Source organism: Pseudorasbora parva, chromosome 8 (genome assembly GCF_024679245.1).
Source record: "Pseudorasbora parva isolate DD20220531a chromosome 8, ASM2467924v1, whole genome shotgun sequence".
NCBI classification, from domain to species: Eukaryota; Metazoa; Chordata; class Actinopteri; order Cypriniformes; family Gobionidae; genus Pseudorasbora; species Pseudorasbora parva.
This window is the reverse complement of record NC_090179.1, coordinates 23,251,725-23,275,082: the sequence shown is the minus strand read 5'-3', so window position 1 is coordinate 23,275,082 and position 23,358 is coordinate 23,251,725. Positions and strand designations below refer to the sequence as shown.

Genomic DNA, 23,358 nt, shown 5'->3' with positions numbered 1-23,358 from the left:
ATTAAGCTAAATCAAAAGTTCAGAAAACCGAATCCATGTTGAACGTTGCGCGTTCGGACAACTGTTTTGAAGTACCGCTCGGTGTGAATTGCGCTCAAAAAACGTTTGACCAGCTCTCTACCCTGCAGGTTTTGGCACAGTAATGATGTTTATTTTTCTCCATCATGCCCCGATGGAGTTTTGGTTCCTTGCCACTGTCGCCTTTGGCTTGGCTTGCTCAGTTGGGGACACTAAAATTATGATTAAAGTTATTCAACTAATTATACAAATAAAATTTATGAATTAGGTTTTATTTAATTGTATAAACTATAATACTGATCTGCCAACATTGTCGCTATATGATAAATTAAAATAAGCTGATAACAAACCTATTTTCTCCAGAACGACTGTACAGCCATATCTAATTTTGTTGCAATATTATCCTGTTTGACACTGTGAAGCTGCTTTGACACAATCGTGATTGTAAAAGCGCTATATAAATAAAGTTGATTGATTGATTGATTAGCTGCCTTTGATATCCTATGCGTTCCATTTGGGGACAGTTTAGCTAGAAAAGAAAGATGGCATCTGAAAATTGTGGCTGCTGGTCAGTTTGTGTGTAAAAGTATGTTTTTGGCCAAAGTTTTCCACTTCTGATGTCATTTCTAGAGAAAAATTACAACTGTAGTAATTGAATATTCACTTAGTTAGCACCAAACCTTGATTTTGCTGAAGATCATTAAACTGTTACATTGCCACAGAAATTTCACGAGGTGCCTTTGTGCGCAAACGCTGCCTTACAGTGCCTGATAACAAGTCAGCTGCCTAGGTTTTTGGAAATAGCCATTTATTAGCATATTCTGTCATGATAATCTATAAATCGCTCCTGTAGGAACTGTTGTAAGATGCCATCAGAGCCAGAGAATATGTGCTGCATGAAGATAGAACATGTATTGTTTAGTGTAATTACGGTTATAACTAATGTTGTCATCTTGCTTTTATGACGTGTTATTGCATTTGTGTGTATTGCAATAAAATGAAAATACAAATATGACAGCTTGAGCAGACTCTTGAGCAGAATGCTGTACTACAACTGTTGTGGAACAATGAACAGGAATCAGGGAGGACACCAGGTTTATTCTTGCCTATTTATTGGAAAAGTCTTATTAAAACCAACATTATAATGTATACATGTAGTGTATCATGCCCTGACAATAAACATTTATCTATCCAGATCCATTTTCTGTACAGTACGATGATCTGCAGACCTTTTAGATGCATGTCCACAGAAAAGTGTCCTTGTTAAAGGCATAATAATATATAAGAATTTTAGAATAAAATATCTTAAGTAGCCTACTAGAAAATTTGTATATATTTTGTTGACTTGTGTACATTATCCCAAATGTTTCCAATGTTTTTTGTGATCTCAAACATGAGATCACAAAACAAAAAGCTTATAAAAACAATAAAAAAATTAAAGCATTTCAAAATCATGTAACTGCCCTAATATTATATAGCATTTTTTTTATTACATTTAATAATTATAAATAATTAATTAAATAATTAATTAGTTGTTGCTGTTATTCTCTGTTTTACATACTCTGAACTAGGGCTACTACAATGCCTTATATTTGTCTTGTATTTAAATATGGGCTACTTGTCTGTAATTTAACTTAAAACAAGCAATTGGTAAATTACTGGCTTCTTGCAACATACCATAGGCCGACTATGAGCAATACACCTTTAAAGTTTATGTGAAAATACCGTCGTTTTTTTTTTCGTCCGCTGTTTTCATGGCGGTTTTATGTTGATTTTTGTCGGAAGTTTTGACATAATTGACCAAACACAATGCCCTGCTGTTGTGTTTTGGTGACATCATGTGGCCAACATGTGAATGTGACGTAGGATTGCCTTTGAACCTGGAACTCACGTAGGCTCGCCCCTGAACTCACGGCCCCATTTTGATTGGTCGAGACAACTGCTCTTCCGTTGACGACACAGCGCTTATTGGCGGGATGTGTTAAACCAGCTTTATGCACGCGCAGAATAAACAGCTCCCCTCAGAAGACTTCAGGAAATAAAACTTGAATCGGCGATGAACAAGACACTTCCAGGAATATCAATAAGTCAAAAGTTACAAAAAGCTTGTTGTGTGTGTCAACACTTTCATTTACGGTAACTTCCCGTCCTGTTTCCTGTTAATTGTAGCTAACGTTAGTTCAGGTAACTTAGCGTAATGAAAATAGTGATATATAACGTTAGAGCAGCTAAAATACTTTACTAAGCTTTGATGACAAACTGTTATCTTAATTCGTAACAACGTAACTTAATATGAAAGTCAGAGACAATGATGCTACAGATACAAATTACATTCAGTTATATTTTTGATTTATGTGTCTTTGTTTATCTATAGGTCCAGCGACAACATTATTGTTCTTGGTTCAGATTTAACACCATCACACTCATGGCAGCATGTTTGAAAATTTCTTTCATCAAATTGACAAAGGTAGACACTTAACGTTTACAATAATATAAATGCTAATAATGTATACTATATTATTTTATTATATGGGTAAACAATATATTATTATTATGACTTACTATTGTTATTATAACTACTGGTATACAGTCATTCTTATTTTCTAAATCTGATTTTTTTGTGAATTAAGAGCTTGGCCCCCTTAATCCAGACTGGTTTAAGGAGTTGACTGTAAAAGTTTCCCAAGATGTAGGACGTCCTGACAGTTCGAAAGCTGAGCGGGAGGAGGACACTGTCAAAGCACCAGAGACATCCGCCCTGGCCAGTCAGCTGTATTCTACACCCAAGATATTTAAGCAACAACAATTTCAGTCCCCTGATTCCATTCCTAATGAAGAGTCACCTTATGAAGGTATCCTAATTATAGTGTTATGTATGAATTTGTGTTTGTGTATAAGGACATGTGCTTTACAATTGTTTTCTTGTCACCCAGTGACTAATGGTGACTTATCAGCTTTTCCCTGGACAGAATCGAGCCCTTGTTTGTTTGGCTCAGCCAAAGACAGGTAATTATGTTTATGAGTTATATGAATTTAGCATGAAACGTGAAAGTCAAACAGGACTATGTAACTTTCTCTCGTTTCCTTTATAGTCAAAGATTGGATAGGTCCTGTGAAAAACCTAGAGATTGCTTTGGTAAGAAAGTTTTAGATTTTCTCTAAAAGTAAAAATAAGGCTGTCCAATATTAAATATTGTGCTTTATTTTTTAATTATTTCTGTATGTTATATCACAGGCCAGGATACACCAAAAAGGTCTTTGGTAAGTCAACACAAAATAAATGAACTAGTCATATCATATTTACTCTGCTTGATTCATCCATGGGATGCATGTTTATCTAAAGAAAAAAAAAAATCCTTTTATCAAAATGTTAAACATTTTTGCTGATGTCACCAAGCCCTCTATTTATTTTATTATCATCATCATCATTTTTTAACAGTTTCACATTGGCATTCTAGACATGAATCATGATGTTGAGTTTGATCTCTTCCAGGCACGTTCAGCAAAACTGATATCTGAGAGCCTTGGAGCACAAATCAACCCTGACTTATCTTGGACCAGCTCCTTTAACACACCATCATCTTTGACTCCCACTGTGATATTGCGTACGTATGAATAGTCTTATGTCTTGTCTCTTAAGAATGTTTGGTTTACAATCAAAAATACTAGATCATAATGTTGAATTTCTCCACATTATCTCCACACTATTAATCCAAAGCTGTAATATTAACTTTACATTAATACTTACTGAATATATTTCGGCAACAAGAAGATGAACTTGCACACATAATATTGTGCGAGTAATACCAAAAATAGATTGTTTAGAGGACAAATGCAAAGACCAAACTTTGTGTTGTGAAATCCTCTAGTGTTATACATTTAGCTTCTACTACCTAACGTTTAGGCTTTCAGGGATATTATGCATTTAGAGTCCCACATTAGAATAAAGCAATTTATTTTATGCAATAAAAAAAAAGTGAAATCATTTTTACTTTATATATGTGTATATATGTGTGTGTTTTAATTTCACCCTGGTCTCCTGATCAGGTATGAGCAACACAGCATTCACACGAGTTATTCTTCTTTCCTTTTAGCAAAAACAGAGGATTGCTGTCCTTCATCAAGTGGCCTCAAAGACAAGGAAGCGATTGTAAGTGTAAATCTCCAAAGTTCTGAAAGAGTTATATATATGCAGGGCTCCAGACTGCGGCCATTTTTTCTGCCTGTGACCACAATGTTGCCCAGCATCAAATGGCAAACGAAATCAAAGTGGAACTAAACTGCGCTAATCAATTGTCCTTCACAGACCGCTAATCTGTTTGGACCAAAATAGGGGAGATTCAGTAAAGAAATCTGTTGAATTTGCCACAGAATTGATAAAATCGCAGAAAAGTGTATATAAAGTCTTTGATCGCTGCAAGATCTAGTGAGAAGCATTCAGATTCGACACAGAGTTCTCTGTTGTAAACAGTAGATATCAGATCAAATAGCGCTGACGTGGAAACCAGGGGCCTATTGCACAAAACTAGGATAAGGGATTAAGCCGGGATATCTTGGTGATCTTGTAATTTTTATGCAAAATTTAGTACACAGCTGTCATGTAAACATACCCTGAAGGCAAACTCATACCAAGAACGATAACGATAATGAAAGATAACTGTATACTAGCAGATAAATTGAGCCAGGATCACCAAAATATCCCGGCTTAATCCCTTATCCTAGTATTGTGCAATAGGCCCCAGGAGAAACATTGAGCCATGAATGAACAAGTTATAAAAGACTTTCAGTTCACAAATTAAAAACATTCACCATAGATTTAATGTAGTAATACTATCTGTAATTATGATATTGTGACTGAAATAGTCACATGCTTACAAGTACTACACATCTTTTTCCAGCACTTCAAAACTAAAATATTATATTATATTTAAATGTTACATTATTTGTTCATCCTTTAAAGATCCCCATTTATAAAACTAAAAGTTTCAAGATGTAGGATTTATTTTAAAAAATAAAATAAAATACTTTAAATAACATTGTAACTAGTAGGTGGCTGCAGAGCAGCACGTATTAACTATTTTCAATCCCTAATAATTAAAGTTAATTTTATCTACACCTCAACTCAAGCTCAGTGCTTTATTGTCAGCCTCCCAATGCGACCAAATACTTTCTGTTTAACTTAGTGGCACGGATGCTGCTGTCCTAAAATGTTAGTCCGGAGCCCTGTGAACTTATAATAAAACTGTATTTTCTGTACGTGAAGTCTATTTATTACCAAGGCATTTGTCAGTAATGCAGTCAAAATGTGGAAACGTGAATAACTGCATTGCATGATGATTTAAGGTGTGCCCCTAAATTTTCTGCTTGTGCTCCTAAAAATGTTTAGTTAGGGGCTACAGTGCTCCTAGTAAAAACAGTTAGTCTGGAGTCCTGATATGTAATTTTCTTTTCTGCATTCTATACCTGTCATTTGTTTTTTGCTTTTGCTATTATGGTTTCTAATATTCTGAAATCCTCCTTTCACCAACATCGAATTCCCTGATGTCTTGTTCTCATTCTCTTATTCACACTAGTTTGTGCGGAAACTGTTCCCATCTCTCTCGAAAGTCTCTGCAAATACTGCATCATTAAATGACACATTCAAACAAGATGGTGAGTGTGACACTATATTTGAATTTTTACAGACAAATAAATAAATTGCTTAAAGGAGTCATGATCTGTGTTGTTTTATGATGTTTCCTGGGGTGTACTTATAATGTTATAATGTTAGAATGCTATTTGAAATAGTATTACTCTCTCTTTAAGTGTGTTTTTACTATTATAGCTCTCATGGTAAACTAATCGTGAAAAGTGTTGCATTACATTTAGATCTATGGCATTATATTAAGACCGTGGCATGAAAGGTTGCAGTGATGCTCATTGTAGCCGATCACAGACATGTTGATAGCATGAAAACATTGCAGAGACCTTAAAGGATTAGTTCACCCAAAAATGAAATGGATGTCATTAAGGACTCAACTTAATGTCGTTCCACACCCATAAGACCTCCGTTCATCCTCGGAACACAGTTTAAGATATTTTAATATCCTTAAATAAAGATTCAAATGGTAATGAATCACCGGATTGATTCATGATTCGGATCACCAATGTCATGTGATTTCAGCAGTTTGACACGCGATCCGAATCATGAATCAATCCATTGATTCATTACCATTTGAATCTTTATTTGAGGATTGAAAACAAACCAGGAAGAGAAGACAATGCTGAATAAGGTCGTAGTTTTTGTGATTTTTGGATCAAAATATTTTCGATGCTTCAAGAGATTCTAATTAACTAACTGATGTCACATATGGACTACTTTGATGATGTTTTTATTCCCTTTCTGGACATGGACAGTATAGTGTGCATACACTTCCATACGCTCTCAGACTAAATCTAAAAATTTCCTATTATGGCCCTTCCTATTATGGTAGTGAATAGCAGCCAGGATGAAAACTTTACAAAAAGGATACAGAAGTATCACGCAATGGTACAGTAAGATGTGTGCCATATATGGAAAGTGTTCAGGAAGAATACTAGAAGGTTTTGTGAGAAAGAAATCTTATTATTCAGTCAAAACGCTGAGCTTGGCCGTTACTCTGCTCGTGTTCCTGTGATGAGTGCGAGCCTTCAGCAGCCGCCAGCGCTCATGCTTATGCTGCCTTCATGTGCTATCGGAAATTTGATAATTCCGATTTCTGATGTCATGATTACGAGATCATTGCATTCAAGTTTCAAAATGTGAGGGCGTTCATGTGCAATTTTTACCAAGGAAGATCGCATTTACAATAATCCAGAGAGCATGTGAAGGCAGCATTACTATAACTCGGACTTTTGTCATGACACCCATGATAAGCGCACCACCATTTTGAGAATCAGGCTCAGTAGAAATAAACGCAACTCTCGTCTTTTCTACAAGATATATGATAAGAAATAATACAAAAATACCAATAACGTAAGTTAAACCTCCTGAAGTGAATGTTGTGAGATGGTGGTAGAACAGATTAGCTGTGTTGCCCCACACACTCTACAGTATAGTTTGCTGCTGCTTGTCAGTTGGCTTAAATCCAAATAATGGTTGTTGCACCAGCTCCTCTGTTTCGCTTTCAGCCATGTTTATTCAAGATGACGAATCTGATGATGCGTTGCAGCCTGTGGCTCTACATTTTGCGGGTAACACGCATTATCGCGATTCTGAAGTTCTAAAACTTACAGGATATTCTTATATTATGATGACCTCTTATATGTCAAAAGCTCAAGGAACATTTTATTTCTCAGTTCATGACCCCTTTAATGTAAAATGCATACACATACCAGTAACTCCAATTAGAAAATAATTGGGATTATTCTGTTCTCTTCTCTTCAATGATAGCCAAAAGTGAGACTATTCAAGTTGATGACTTGGGAGAAAATCCTGTTTGCTCTCCAAATGCATCTCCTGATACAAGTGGTCTGTGGAAGCAGAAGGTTCCCAATGCTATAGAGGATGGGGATGTCCGGACCACAGTGCAGAATGTTCTAGATGGTGCTGAGGATGCATTATCAATATTCTTCAGCAACAGTACTTCAACTCTGCGCAGAATCAAAACCAAAGAGAGGATCAGAAGGAGAATAACTTATTCCTCAAAGGATGTCAAATCACTTGTTCTAACTTCAGAACCAGATGAGATATTAAAGTCTGATGTAGAAGCAAAAAGCCCCAGCAAAAATAAAGATACCATTCAATGGACCCCACTAAGTTTATCAGAATCTATTTTGAACAGAGGTTGTTCAGGGGTGTCTTTGATAAACAATCACAACACTGTAGCATCCAGTGAAACTAATGGCGGTACTGTTTTCAACCACACTGCAGAAAGTAGCCAAACCTTTTCACAGTGTGTAAGATCTTATCCAGAAGAAGCTGAGCATCAGAAGACTTTGTTAGACAATTCACCTTCTTTCATGCTCCCTAGAAAGCCCAGGAAGTTTGTGTATCAAGTGCCAAGTTCTGATTTGTCAAAGACTGTAATTGAACACAAAGCAGCTCTACCAGTATTTGGTCATTTGGACAGTTTGGACCATAATGTCAAAGGTAAGGCTGTTCTTATATTAAACTATTTTACAAATATTGTGTGTACATATTTTTAAAAAGCTTTTCTCTTTGCACTTTACAGAAAGTTCCTCAGTGGAAAAGGTGTCTAGTGACCTTAATGAATCCAGATTCGCCAGTCATTATGCGCTCAATAATCAGACACAGCTGCAAGCTGCCGAACCATTATCTACAGAACTCCATGATTTTGACCACGGATTGGATATGACACAGCTTTCTAAAGCATTTGCAGAGGATTTCACACAAGAAATAAGGCCAGAGGGGCTGCTTGACATGCCTGTAAAGAGTGACCAAAATGACCAAGTGCAACCTAAAGCTGAGCTTAAGGAGTACAAAGTTAATAATCACAATGACATCTCTAATTCCGCAGACAAGTCTGCCAACTCCCCAAACAAGTCAACCGTCATGCTCACAACTTTTGATATCAGTCATGACAGTGGTTGCCCCACCACATTTTCAGATTTGGATGCTACAACAACCTTGTGCACAGATATTAAGGAGTCTTGTCCTACTTTTGAAACGGCAAACAACAAGGCCATTTCCATACCAAGTGAGGCTATATTGAAGGCCAAAACATCATTGGATGACGCTGCAGGGGATGGTTTGAGTTTCACTTTGAATCAAACAACTCCAAAACATGAAATTATTGAAACCTTGTGCAAACCAGTATCAGGAAGCACTAATGCAACCAGGTCGCATGTAGGACAGTTTGTCTTCCCTAACCAAGCAACAATAACGTGTGTTAGTGATACTCCAAAAAGTGTTAGTCCAAAGAACTTTAAAGTGAGTATTTCAAGTTACTCTTCACCACAGTCCAATGAATCTGATTATAAAACTGGTTCAAAGAGGAAAATTACAGCTTCAGATGTTAGCCTTCAAACAGAGACTCTTTTGAAAGAGAAATTGTGGAGAGATTCCTTAAAGTGCATTCATCAAAAACTGGATTTCAAAAGAAGTGCTGAAAGACAGACTGTGTTTGACGTTAACCATATACACAAACCCAACGCAGTGGACTCCAGCGGTGATGATGTTGAGAAGAATGGCACTTTGACAGCATCTCAAAAGGCTGATGTTACAGCATTGTGCAATCTTTTGGAAGAAGCAAATAGTCAACATGAATTTACCCAGTTCAAACCTACAAATGTTGGCTCAGAGAACAAAACTACTGAGAGAGAGTGGGATCCTGATATAGTCAATGGCATCGACTTTGATGATAGTTTTAACTGTGATTTTGTGAAAGGAAAGCATCCAGTCAAGAAAGACACTTCTTCAGTAAACAGATCTGATCATATTCACATTGTATATGCTGACAAATTATGCACCATTTCTAAGGAAACACGGAATGGTATTGTGCCTTTGTCAGTGACTGAAGACAACTCTTTAGTTGAAGGAATGAAGAATGTGCTGTGTAATTTCAGTGATAATACTCAGTTCCACTGTCTTGGTTTTAAAACTGCTGAAGGGAAACTTATACAAATCTCAGAAAAGAGTTTAGACAAAGCAAAGCACTTTTTTGAAGAGGATGGTCAAGAAGTCAAGGTGGATATTGGAGAAATAAAATCAGAGTGTTCTGATCTTTCAGAGCTTTCAGCCAATAAATCGGACAGTATAAGTTCAGAAAATAAAACCAATTTAAAAAACGAAAATTTCAGCTGTGCATATGTAAATGCACATTGTAAAGAGATACATAAGCAAGTGGCAGGAAATGGAGAAATGGAGCAGAATTGTTTAGATGAAAAAACAGATGTTGTTTGTGTTGACGCAAATAGTCATTTTGGATTTAGTACAGCTAAGGGAGTGAAGCTAAAATTGTCTGAAAACACTCTTTTGCAAGCAAGAAAACTTAACGATGTTGACAGCTTAGAGTCGCAAACGTACATACTCTCTATCCACGCTACTGGAAAACATGATGCCTCTATATCAACAACTAGCCTTCAGAAAACAAAAACTGTTTCTTGGAGTGAAACCTCTATAAAAAGAAATCAGAAATCAGACTCAGTGGTGGTAAATCAAACATCTGATGGTCCAGATATTCCTTCCTTCAGCCGTGAGAATGTCTTCCAAGAACAGAAATCTAGCAATGATGCTAAAGAAGCTTGTGCAAAGATTTTTCCCTCAGAAACTTTTGTGCCTCGGTCAGGGCAAGGCTATGGTTTTCAGACAGCCAGTGGGAAAGGAGTTTCCTTTTCAGCCAGTGCCCTTAAGAAGGCAAAGGACATATTCAAGGACTGTGATTCACATATTGACAGCTTGGATTCTGCAAAAATAATGGGAAAAAATGACAAACTTGTTGAAATCTTCAAACAAACAAATGCATCCACTTCAGATGTGGTGGAGGCCAAAACTGTTTTCGTGGACACAGTTTTGATTAATGACTTCTCATTGCATTCCTCTTTGGACCATCAACCTGAAAAGAAAATATGCAAGAAAAAAGACTTTCAAAATGAATTCTCTAAGCATCTCTCTGAGTTGCTTCCTCTTAATGGCAACTGTGGCTTCAGTACAGCCAGTGGTAAGAAGGTATCCATTTCAGCTGGAGCATTACAGCGGGCTAAGGATGTATTGTCTGAGTCAGCTGATGGTTTCTCATGTGTCAATGATTCTCAAAAGACAAAGCAGGTTGTCGATAACCAAACAGACTCTTTTTCCTCGGGAGAACACAAAGGATTCTGTACAGCAGGTGGGAAGAAGGTGGCTGTCTCTGCTGCTGGGATACAAGGGGCAAAGTATCTCTTCAGAGATTGCGAAGAGGAGAGTTTATCATCCAAAGATCTTCAGCACCAAAACTGTAAAGGTTTCAGTAATGTCTCTGAAAATACACTGGTTAAGGAAAAAGTGGCATTTGCAGGTTCTAGTGACGTCTCTTTCAGCCATGAGCCTGAAACGGGAAATTCTTCAGGAAAAAACTTAGAATTCTCTACAGCAGGTGGAAAGAAGGTAGCCATATCTGCTACTGCACTTCAGAGGGCCAAGAGTCTCTTTAACGATTATGAAGAGGAGAATTTATCTTCTGGGAGTCTTCAGCACCAAGGCTGTAAAAGTGTCAGCACTGCCAGTGGCAAAGATGTTACTGTTTCTGAAAATGCACTGCGTGAGGTTAGAGCGGCATTTGCAGGTTGTGAGGATGCCTCCTTCACTCATGAGCCTAAAAATTCTCCAGGAAATAATATAGGATTCTCTACAGCAGGTGGAAAGAAGGTAGCCATCTCTGCCACTGCACTTCAGAGGGCCAAGAGTCTCTTTAACGATTGTGAAGACGAGAATTTAGATTCTGGTAGTCTTCATCACCAAGACTGTAAAGGTTTCAGCACTGCCAGTGGTAAAGATGTTACTGTTTCTGAAAATGCACTGCTTGAGGTTAGAGCGGCGTTTGCAGGTTGTGAGGATGCCTCCTTCACTCATGAGCCTAAAAATTCTCCAGGAAACAATATAGGATTCTCTACAGCAGGTGGAAAGAAGGTGGCCATCTCTGCCACTGCACTTCAGAGGGCCAAGAGTCTCTTTAACGATTGTGAAGAGGATAATTTAGCTTCTGGGAGTCTTCAGCACCAAGGCTGTAAAGGTTTCAGCACTGCCAGTGGCAAAGATGTTACTGTCTCTGAAAATGCACTGCGTGAGGTTAGAGCGGCATTTGCAGGTTGTGAGGATCCCTCCAGTCATGGGTCTAAAAATTCTTCAGAAAACAATTTAGGATTCTCCACAGCAGGTGGTAAGAAGGTGACTATTTCTGCTACTGCACTTCACAGGGCCAAAAGTCTCTTTAAAAGTTGTGAAGAGGAAAATACATCTACGGATTTTGTTTTAGAGAAACTCCCACCACAGACTAAGAGTTCTCATAGAAAAAGTGAGGACGTTGTAGATGGAAACTTAAAGTTTGAACAACTGAACAAGAAAAACTGTGGTTTCAGCACTGCTAGTGGTAAAGGTGTGTCTGTATCAAAAGTTGCCCTTGAGGAAGCTTCTAAATTATTCAGAGACTCTGATGCCCAAGTTACTACTACTGATAACCAACTGTTACAGAGTGATTTCTCAAAACGTTGTACTAAACATAAAGAGAGACAAACCGAAACCACTCTACATTCTTCGCCATCTAAAGCAACTCAAAATATACCTGCACAACTAGACTTACATTCTTTGGATTTTAACAGTTGTACAGACACCCAGCAGAAGTACTTTGAGCAGGAAGCGATGGCTTGCACTGAAGCTTTACTGGCAGATGATGACCTGAATGAATCGACCAAGTTGGTGATGTCCGAGAACACTGATTACAAAAAATGTCCATCTATTCATGATATCCAGACACAGGTGTCTTTTGACCTGAACAAAAGGAGGAAACGTCAGTTTGAGTCCAGTAGTGTGGCAGGTATGGCTCTGTTTCATTTTGTGGGGCAGCTGTATGAATGAATACATTTTTATATTTCAACCTCTCATTATGGTAAATACTTTCTGTTTGGATTCAGGGCAGCCTCCTTTGAAAAGACAACTTCTCTCTGAATTTGACCAGACCTTAGATTCAGAATCCTCTGGCCTTACACCACTTAAAAGCTGTCCGAACGGTTGGTTATAATTTTTTTAAATATATTACTTCTGTTTATTTTATGATGAAATACTATATCTTATTCATTTTGCAGGAACTCTAAAAGACAGGCGTGTCTTCAAATATAATGTCCACCTCAAGCCGAATGTTACTGCTCCTGATTGGTAGGTTGTATGTTTTACTAGTTTTAACATTTAAAACTGCGCAAGGAATCATTAATTCTTACAAATTCTTTTGTATATGCAGGCATCATATGGGTGAAAAGTCAAATGACCTTGAAAAGCATTGTACTGTGTCTGTCCAAAACAGACTCCCCTCAGACACTAAAGAAGGGGTGTCTGTGCCCCCTTTTCAGAAGGTTATGATGACTGGTACATCAAACTGTCAAAATGTCTCTAAAGTGGCCAGTGGTTTTATCCCACCTTTCAAGAAGGAAAACAAAGAAAAAACTGATCATAGCAATCAAATGGACCAAAAGGTGTCGACTTCTACATCACACAGTGACAGTGTTGCACAATATTGTGATGAGAAGAACCTACATGAGGGTTTTAAGCCTAAATTAACAACTTCAGTTGAAAGCTTAATGAAAACCAGGGACTCTGAAGAGAAAGGTAGCCATTTACTCTCTCTTTTAATTGTATATTTTTAATATATCTCATAATCTTGGGGTTATACTGAATGATATCTGTATGGCAGTGTCCACAGATATAGAGATAGATATGAATAATTTTAGCAATAAATCTACTTTTTTTAATAGACTCTGAGGCATGGCAGGAGACCATAGACCTAGCCAGGAATATGCAAGACATGAGGCTAAGAAAGAAGAAAAGGCAAACTATCCGTCCTCTACCTGGCAGACTTTACCTGGCTAAGACTTCTGGTGCCCCCAGAATCTGTCTGAGAGATGCAGTTGGATGCAAATATCCTGGTCAATGCACAAAGGAGGAGGTATATTTTTGATACTTTTTTGCAAATTATTTTACTGTTTTTAAAGCACTGAAAAAAACATTTTGTATACTTTCTCTCTTTTTCTTTCTCTGTATTAGGATGGTGTGCATCAGAAAGTCTCAGAAATAACCAGTGAAAACGCTGAATCATTCCGATTTGACTGTAATGACTTCTTCAAACGTGAACTTCTCAATGAGTCTGGTGCCCTCCAGCTGGCAGATGGAGGCTGGTTGGTTCCAGACAGTAAGGGTACTGTGGGCAAAGACGAATTTTATAGGTAAACATATTACGTCAATGCATTTGGTACATTTAACACTATTAATACAAAAAATATATTGTGGTCTTATAATGGCAAAATGAGATCTAAATACTAAAAGGCACTGTTATCTTGCACAACAATATTGGTAATTGAAGTATTATTATTTTACAATGTGTACTTTTTTTAATTAATTTTTTTTTTGGCAGTGCATTATGTGACACCCCTGGTGTTGATCCCAAACTGATCAGTGATACGTGGGTGTTCAACCACTACCGATGGATTGTATGGAAACGGGCCTCCATGGAAAGAACTTTTCCAGTTTTGATGGGTAGCATGTGTTTGACTCCAGAGCAAGTACTTCTGCAGCTGAAATTCAGGTATTGGATCTTAGTAAAGCTCATATTTAAAAAAAATGAAACCATTGTAACTGTTTAATATTTGCACTTAGATATGATGTGGAGGTGGATCTCAGTCAGAGATCCGCTCTTAGGAGGATCATGGAGAGGGATGACACTCCAGCTAAGACATTAGTGCTCTGTGTATGCGGTGTTGCTAAAACTTGTCAAAATCCAGAGAAACCTGTGAAAGATGAAAAATCTCCCAATGCAAAGATGGAATCCTGTGTGATCTGGCTCACAGATGGCTGGTACGCCATCAAAGGCATATTGGACCCTCCGCTTTCTGCCATGCTGAACAAGGGCCGCCTCCGAATCGGTGATAAGATTGTTACTAGTGGAGCTGAGTTGGTTGGTTCCCAAGAAGCTTGTTCCCCCCTGGAAGCTCCTGAGTCTCTGATGCTAAAGGTAAAATTGGAGTTCAACAAATATGACCAATGCGATCTTAATTCTGCCAGACTTTGTTTGATTTTTTGTTTGTTGATTTTTAGATTTCAGCCAACAGCACAAGACGAGCTCGATGGGATACTAAGTTGGGGTACTATCGTGACCCTCGGCCTATCAGGCTTCTGCTATCCTCATTGTTTACTGCTGGAGGTGTTGTGAGCTGTGTGAACATTTTGGTGTTGAGAAGTTACCCCACTCAGGTCTGTACATGCTATCATCTGTTAAGGCTGAGTGCATAATTTTGTTTTTGTTCCAAACAATTGACTGACTTTCTCATTAAACAGTGGATGGAGAAGAAGCCCAGCGGTGTCTTTATATTTCGCAACGATCGTGCCGAAGATCGAGAGGCCAGAAAACACAGCAACTCGAAGCACAAATCCATGGATCTCCTTATTTCTAAAATACAGACCCAGTTTGAAAAAGAAATGGAAGGTAGGGTTTCATTAGTTTTCATTTCACTTTCATTTTTAGTCATTAAACTTTATCAGAGGTTTTTATGTTAGTACATTTGTTGAGTGTTTTTCCTCCATGTATAAGGTAAAAAGAAAAGTCGACGCCAAAGGAGGACATTTAGTCGGCATGAGATTGAAGCTCTGCAGGATGGAGAAGAGTTGTATGAGGCAATGGAACAAGATCCTGCCATTGAGGTGAAGTTTGGTTCATTTCAATTCGTTGTATACATTGTGTCAAACTATGTACCAACATGGATCTCTTAATAAAAAATCATTTATTTAACTCTATACACTATTTGAGTAGACTCATCTAAATGAGAGGCAGATGGAGGCGGTGAGTAAGTACAGATGCTGTCTAGGGGAAAGGAGTCAGGCAGAGCTGCAGGAACGTGTGCAGAAGGCTGTAATGGAAGTCCAGGAGGCTGAGGGTGGGTGTCCCAATCGAGATGTCACTCCTGTTTGGAAGCTCAGCATTACCGACGCCAATGACCTGCAGAACGACTGTGGTGAGCCAATTGGCTATCATCTTTACTCATTAGTTGGGTGTTGTTGGAGCCAATTTAACCTGTTATGGCTGGGTGCAATACATTTTCCTAGTTTACATGCTGAATATCTGGCGGCCATCGCGGGACTTATATGGCTTGCTAAGAGAGGGCCGCAGATACAGGGCGTATCACCTCGCCACATCTGAGGGGAAGAAACGCTCAGGCATTGCTCACATACAACTCACTGCCACCAAAAAAACACTCTTTCAGGATATTGAGGTATACTAAGTCCACCACAGGCCAATTACTTTCCTCTTTTTATTACAAGCATATGGAATTGCCTTACATAAAATCTGTTTGGGCTAGGTGTCTCCAGAATGGTTGCATCAGCATTTCCGTGCTCGAGAGTGTGTACACTTCAGAGAACTTCATAACCCTCAATTCAGCTCTCCTTGTGGGGAGGTGGACATTGTGGGATGTATTGTCTCCATAGAGGGCAAACAAGGTTAGTTGCATTTATCATAAAACTTCTGTTATCATTTATAAAAGCTGTTATTGTTTTATCAAGTGAGTCTACAACTGTTTCATCAATCATTAATATTTTCAGACACATTTTGACTGTTTAAATATCTTCATAGGAAATTGCCCAGTACTGCATCTTGTGGATGAGAACTTTGATCTGGTCTCTGTGAGAACCTACAGTAGTCTGGAGCAGTTGGCTGTAGAAGAGCTGGTAAAGCCACGAGCCCTGATAGCTCTTAGTAATCTTCAGGTGAGACCGCTCTCTGGGCCTGTACCAAGCCTTTATGCAGGAGAACAAGCAGTATTCTCCGTAAACCCCAAGGAATCCCATCTGCAGGAAGCTATGGACCATCTGAAGACTTTTGTCCAGGTTAACGAATCAGCTTTTAAACTTTTGTATTCAAGTGCATGCAAAATCAAAGGGTGATTCCTCACGTCTTTCATTGTTGCTCATTATTAGACTTGTGTTGGTTTTTACACAGACTTGTGAGCAGTATTTTAGTGTTGCGGAGGAGAAGGTCTCAGATGTGGTTCCTGCAGGTGTCTTGGGTTGTTTTCAGTCTCCAAGAACTCCTGGTGTGCAGTCTAATCCAAAAATGAATGGCATGGTTAGTATGAGTTTCTTTTTATGTGGAGAAGTATTGCTTTTATTAGTGGTGCTTAAGGCAAGCACAACTGTAATTATTAACCTTTTCCACTCCGTTTGTTCTGTGCACATGAAAGCGCTTGCATCTTCAGAAAATGTAAAAATGTAGTTGTTGTTGTGTCAATTACTAATAGTATACAGATGTCTACACTCTTTAATTAAGGAATTTTGGTACGTTTATTATCATTTATAATTAATTGCTAATTTTATTAGTTAATATTATTATTACTAACATTTATTATTATTTGTTGTTAACCTTTATTAAGCAAGGTTGCATTAAAGTGATCATTTCAGTGGATTTTTTTGGTCTATATTTATAAATGCATATCAATCTATTTTGCCCTGTGTTAAAATTCTCAGGTAACACCACAGCAGAAAAGCAGCGGTTTCTCACCTTTCACTCCATTGAATAGAAGAACACCTATATTTGCAAGTAACAGTGAGGGAAAAGATCCCAAAAACTTGAAAAGAAGACGAGGTTTGGACTACTTGTCACGTATTCCGTCCCCTCCACCCCTTACCTCTCTGACAACTAGAGCTTCTCCCTGCATTAACAAGACCTTTAATCCTCCACGGAGATCTGTGACTCCCAAACCTCCACAGAACCAGTCACCTCGAGCCTCACGTCCCCCGTCAGAAGAGGAGAAGTGGGTACATGATGAAGAGCTGGTGATGATTGACACCCAGGCCTTACTGGATGGGCTAAGGGAAGGCTGATGGGGAAAATATAACTCTCCTGGTGAAACACTAAATGTGAGTTAAGACACAAGAATGAATTCCAGCATTCAAGGCATTGAGAACTATGGGGTAATGCAAGTACTGTTCACACTGTGTTTGCAGAGAAAGAAAACGGCATGTTTTTGCTCGCTGGTTACCTGGTTAACGGTGGTTCTCTGATGGTTAATGATATGCAAAGGGATGCACCTTTTTACAACTGCTGCAATCATTTTAAAAATTCTTTCTTGTACTTGATTGTACTACTAAAGTACTGAAGTTAGTAACGTTTAGCGGAAAAGGTATATGTAAAGTATATGTAAAAATTGTTTAAATATTTTAATTTTTATTAAAAGATGGAAAGTAATTTGGTGCAGAGGTGGCATTCAAGACATTTACCAAGACATGCACTATGTGCAATTAAAACAAACCCCTGATAATACTGAATGTATTACATTTGTTGCATGTAGCCCACAGTTTGTTCTACTGACATAAATAATGCACCTCTTTTTTTGTATACATGTGCTTTTCTAAGGATTCAGTCCTATTCAATCTTTTGTTTTGAATGACTAAAACAGAACAAAAGCTCTTCGACGTTAAAGGAAAGACTTGCACCATATATTATGTTGACTTGATGGTGTGACCACCTAGAATGCCCTAGCATCATATTGACAAATTGAGCAGCCACTCACTTTTTTGTCAGAAAATGTAAATAGTCAACTTAAAATTGATGGCACAATCCATTGAGTAGAAATGTCTTCTATTATTGAACAGCAGGTGGAGCCTTAACACTTGCCTTTGACTTGCCGCAAAAGTCTATTGGAAGATTCTGAAGTCCTATTAGCCATTTTCATATTAAATCTAAAGAAATTAGAATGGAACAACTAATACGAATATATTTCTTAATAACCACTAAAAAACTGGCATCATAGATAGCAGTGGGTATGACAACAAAAGTCTGACATACTTTACTCGATGTTGCTGGCATCCTTATTTAACAAAACCGCAAAGGCAGACAAAGGGTTTTTTCCCCCAAACAGAACAGTGTCATATTGAATCATCTCTGATCATAATATTACAATCCCAGGCATTTCCTCTAGAGAAAATATAGTATGTGGCCAGTGACTGGCTCCTCAAATCAGTGTAAGGATTTTTGAAATTTAGAAGCAACCCCATAATCTGTTCACTCGTTAAGGAATGCTTCAGAAAACCACAGACATGCCAGATTTGCAGTCCGCAGTCGCAGTTAGCTGCCATCGGTGGCTTTCCTCCACAGTGTTCAGTTTTACATCTATCATCTCATCATTGAGAATGTGCTGACTCAGCACACATCCATCTCTATTTTAAGGTCTTTGGCCCACAATGATAAAGATAGCTGACACTCCTGTTGTGTAGCAGAGACACTGAAGATGATATCTGTTAGTGGTTGACAGAGAATAGAATTGTTGTGGCCAAAAATGTTTCCATGAGCCTAGATCTGAAAATACTTGTGGTATAATAAAGTCTGAAGTCTTTCAGTTTTTGTAACTAGTAGAAAACAGGCCTGATAATATACAGTATCGTAGTTTGTGGTCTGTAAGATATTTTAATGTTTTTGAGAGATGCTCACCACCAAGGCTGCATTTGTAAAAATGCTATGCAAAGCAAAATTTTCAGCATCATTACTCCAGTTTTCAGTGTCACATAATTATTCAGAAATCATTTAATATGCTGTCTTTTGATACTAACAAAATTAATATGTCTTTTGATACTTTTTTTTGCTGCATAAGACCTTGAGGTGGTAATGCTGGGTACACACTACAAGATAGTCGGGGAGATTTTGGACCCATTTCTCCCCTTCCAACAATCCTAGGTAAAGTCCCGATTATCTTGATGATTCTACAGATTATTTTATCAGACTTATAAGACTGAATGGGCTCGGAAGAACATCGGAGCTGACATAATTGGGCCGTCAATCTCGAAACGTACGTATAGAACATGTTGGATCAGAAATCCTGTTGTGTTGGAGGAATCCCGAGATTATCACGTGAAACAAAACAATACCCAATCAGAAAGCCAGCTGATGGAAGACTTACCTCCAGCTCGCGCTGTAACACGTTAAGTCCATGTTCACATCATCTTCACCTTTTTCTCTGAACCATTTTCCTAACTCCCACACCCCTGCAAATTTTCTGTACATAGCAGTCCAGCACCAGATTTTCTTGCCGGTTGTCCGCCATGTTTGTTTCCTTTAAAGTCAAGTTTGATGCAAGAGATTTGACAAGATTTCCCATGTTCACATGTGGGACAAGTATTAGTGTGGCCCATCTTTAGTTAATATCTGTTTAACGTTTGTCATGTTTTCCCACACTTAAGTCTGTCTCTCCATGTGAAAGTCATTATTTTTGTGAACGGCCTCTAGAGGCCTGATGATCTACTTTAAGGCAGCTGTACATGTCCATAATTTCTGACACTTCTGAATATTTTCATATCCATTCCGTACTGCTTGCCAAGGCAAGGCTGACTATTACTATTTTAGAGGATTTCATAGCTCTAAATATTAACACATTCTTCAGAAAGTGTAGACATTTCTATGACTGTTCTTTCATGGTTCACTGAGCCATTTGTCCCACCCAGAATCAAACCTTATGCAATAACCCATTATGCTATCAGGGCACCATGATCTTTGACTATCAGTACATTTGTACTTTCTGAAAGAAGAGATAAAGATGCACTTTAATTACCACTCTTACAAAACCTAAGTCTGTCTTCATCCGCTCTGAGCTGCCCTAATCCACCCTCTTAGCCTGATTTTGGCTGCCCTCCCCATTGACTCTGCTGAATGAGACTTGATGGAGAGGTGGAAAGAGATGAATGAAAGATCCTAAAGGGGGACGGTGATGTGGAGTGGACATTTGATAGTCCCATATTCTCTTTGCAATCCCACCACACTGAACAAATTAAGGGTCCCGTTTAGCCAGATCCCAGAGCTGTGATTTAGACTAGACCCTTTATCTAATAACTCGTGATTCAGGAACTGTTGCAGCAGCTGTAAATCCATGTTAGGAAAAGTATTTTACCTCAAGAATACAGAGAGCCATTCAAATGTAATTGTTAATGGTGTAATGGCAAACAGCGATTGGATTAAGTAAAAATCAGTTCAAGAGTTGTATTTACATTTATAACCTCTACTTTAGACACGATTGTTTTTTGTTTTGTGGGTGAGGGTGTTCGTACATTTTTGCAACATTACAGAATTACGACTTAAATTAGCTGATAAATAACTTTGGCAAACATTTAATCTATAGTGCAAATTACTTTTTTTCAGCTGAGTTTTTTCTTCAGCGATTAATAAAAATAAAGCATAAACAATTTAGCCCACTTCTTGAAAGAATAAATCTCATCAGCCTTTTTCTTTTTTTTTTTCTTTTTTTTTGATGAAAGTTTTTTTCCACTGAGCAAAAAGAAAAAATGATCCTCTTGATATTTGCTCTTCTCCAATGTACACTGGACACCAGGACTGAAGAAAGAAAAAAAATCATAATATTTTAATGAATTAGTTTAAACCTAGTATGTGAGTAATGGCCCAGTACTAGCATTGAAGATTTTTGAAAAGAACACATGCTGTAACAATGAGCAATGGAATGAGAATGTAGAAAAAAGTGAGATATGATATATCACAAAACTGTTTTGATTCTTTTTGTTGGTTGCAGTGGGTGAACCTGAGGATGTCTGTGGGTGTTTGTTTGGTGTGTCTGTGTGTACTTGCTGGTTTTGATTGTGAGCATATGGCATCGTGTGTGTGTGTGTGTGTGTGTGTGTGTGGTGGTGGTGGTGGGGGGGGGGGGGGGGGTGTATTCACTCATTTCACATTTGCTGTTGCCGTTTTTCAATATAATGAAAAACTGAATGACAGTTCATGGTCACAACTTTAAAGACATAAAATCATATTTATAATGAATTTTAATCAAATCTGATGTCCATTGAATGGACATTAAACATTTTTTAAAAAAGTATATAAAAAGTGTTCTACAGCTCTGCCTCTGAAAGATCTTCAAATAAACTTTAAATATTATCTCTTAATAGTATTACGCTTCTAAACGGTGCAAGTTTGTGAGGCTACCATGAACATAAATCTGCCCAAAAGGTTAAAAAGCCTCCTGTCTAATTGGTTAGCCGTACATGGGTGATCACTGAATTTCATCGGATTAAGTTTTGGGTAATTTTTTCATTGTGATTGGTTGATCAGGGACCAATCAGTGATCGGACATTACTCATATCATATTAAAACAAAATCGTATTGGTTTTAACCAAAAACCATGTGATGTCAATTCAAATGGTCGCAGGGTCTGAAGAGGTTGAGAACCTACTATTATTAAAGATGCACATTATGCATTTTTGTCAGTTGTGTTATTTTCAATAATTTTCAATAACATATTACAATTCAATAAAGTTACAAAGAAATAAAGTCGCAATTAAAAAAATGTTTTACTCCCTGGAGGAAAGACGCTTCCATAGTTATTTTATACTTTATTTCAAAGTAAAATAATTGATAAAGAAACTATTATGGAAACCAGAATTGGTCACCCCAAACCTTATGATTTCCATCCCATGAGCCAGTTCTCTTTCCACTCATTTGATTTCTTTTCTTAGGATTTCTTTAATTAAGCCCTGTGATTGGCATTTGGTCAAGCACACGGCGATCTTCCTGTTCCATACCATTGACTCTTTGAACTTTCACTCCTAAGTCATCCTTTCACTCCTCCTCCTTTTATTTAATTTCCATCTCTTCCTCCACAACCCTCCGTTGCACCTCTCCCACCCCTCTTCCAGCAGATTTGCCGTGGAAATGAGCTTTACAGGCTGTTGACCTTGTAGACCCACCACCTGAGGTCTGGACCAGCAGAGCATGCAGAGTGACCCTCAAATTCACCCCGCTGTAAATCTTTTTACACTCACTTTTTTCAACTTTAATCTCGTGAACATGCACAAGGAGAGGAGGATGGGAGAATTTTGTCCAGGATTAGGAGTTTGGGATTTTGTGGCTGGTTTAGTTTAACTATCACAGTTTATTTCCCATCCCGAACGAATGTCCCATTTGATTCACTTAGGAGGAAGTCCATGCAGCCAGCGGTGAAAATGATTTGAAGATGCTGGAAGTCATAAAACATTCAAATTAAACAGAGCTGTTAACTGAAGTGTCTCATTCCCTGGGCATCGTTCATTTTTCCATCAGAACCGTTTAGAGCAGATTGTCGTTGTAAATAAATACCACTTTAGTGCAACTCAATGTTCTCCTGACCTCAACATCTCCTTTGTTTCCAAAACCATTTAATCCGAGGTTAAAGCTTGCAAAAAAACACTGGCTTTTATTGTTGACTTGAAACCGTTTCGGAACACCTATGTTTGTAGACACGGTAGCAAATATTAAATATACGTTTTCCACCGATAAATGGGAAAACATCGCTAGATGACCGTCTGGCTCTGTCCTTTTCTCATACTTGCTTTGTTCCGCTGAAGCAAGATCTTTCAGTTGCTAATTATATTCGCTTGTGATTCTTATTTGACCTTGTTATGGAGAGCTAATGAAGTCATCGAGATGTACGATCAGAGTTTAATCAGTTTGAGACTTCTCAAAAAAAAGGTGTCAGAAAGTTCAGGGGCTTTGTGGGATGTTGTCTCAGCTTCGTGGAAACAGCATGAGATCTTATGACATTCATCAGCATGACACGTTCACTTCAGCAGGGTGGAAGAGAGGTTGAAACATCATCTTGGAAGTGAAACTCTGAGACTAGACTAACAGTTCCGGACTCAAGCTGTTTATTCAA

At 38.0% G+C, this 23,358-nt stretch overlaps 1 protein-coding gene across 1 annotated transcript; it reads left to right on the top strand.

The window, feature by feature from the left end:
• The first annotated feature begins 1,986 nt into the window (after nt 1-1,986).
• Nucleotides 1,987-18,055, top strand: brca2 (BRCA2 DNA repair associated). The gene is made up of 27 exons (XM_067450445.1): nt 1,987-2,154; nt 2,393-2,485; nt 2,649-2,870; nt 2,952-3,024; nt 3,111-3,154; nt 3,254-3,279; nt 3,512-3,623; nt 4,113-4,168; nt 5,592-5,670; nt 7,430-8,128; nt 8,211-12,509; nt 12,607-12,702; nt 12,778-12,847; nt 12,930-13,294; nt 13,441-13,631; nt 13,730-13,908; nt 14,097-14,267; nt 14,339-14,693; nt 14,777-14,932; nt 15,017-15,164; nt 15,270-15,379; nt 15,489-15,690; nt 15,782-15,948; nt 16,036-16,174; nt 16,308-16,561; nt 16,674-16,799; nt 17,198-18,055. Exons 2-27 carry the CDS (start codon nt 2,452-2,454, stop codon nt 17,552-17,554), a joined length of 8,730 nt encoding a protein of 2,909 aa, XP_067306546.1. The 5' UTR covers nt 1,987-2,154; nt 2,393-2,451; the 3' UTR covers nt 17,555-18,055.
• Nucleotides 18,056-23,358: the final 5,303 nt, after the last annotated feature.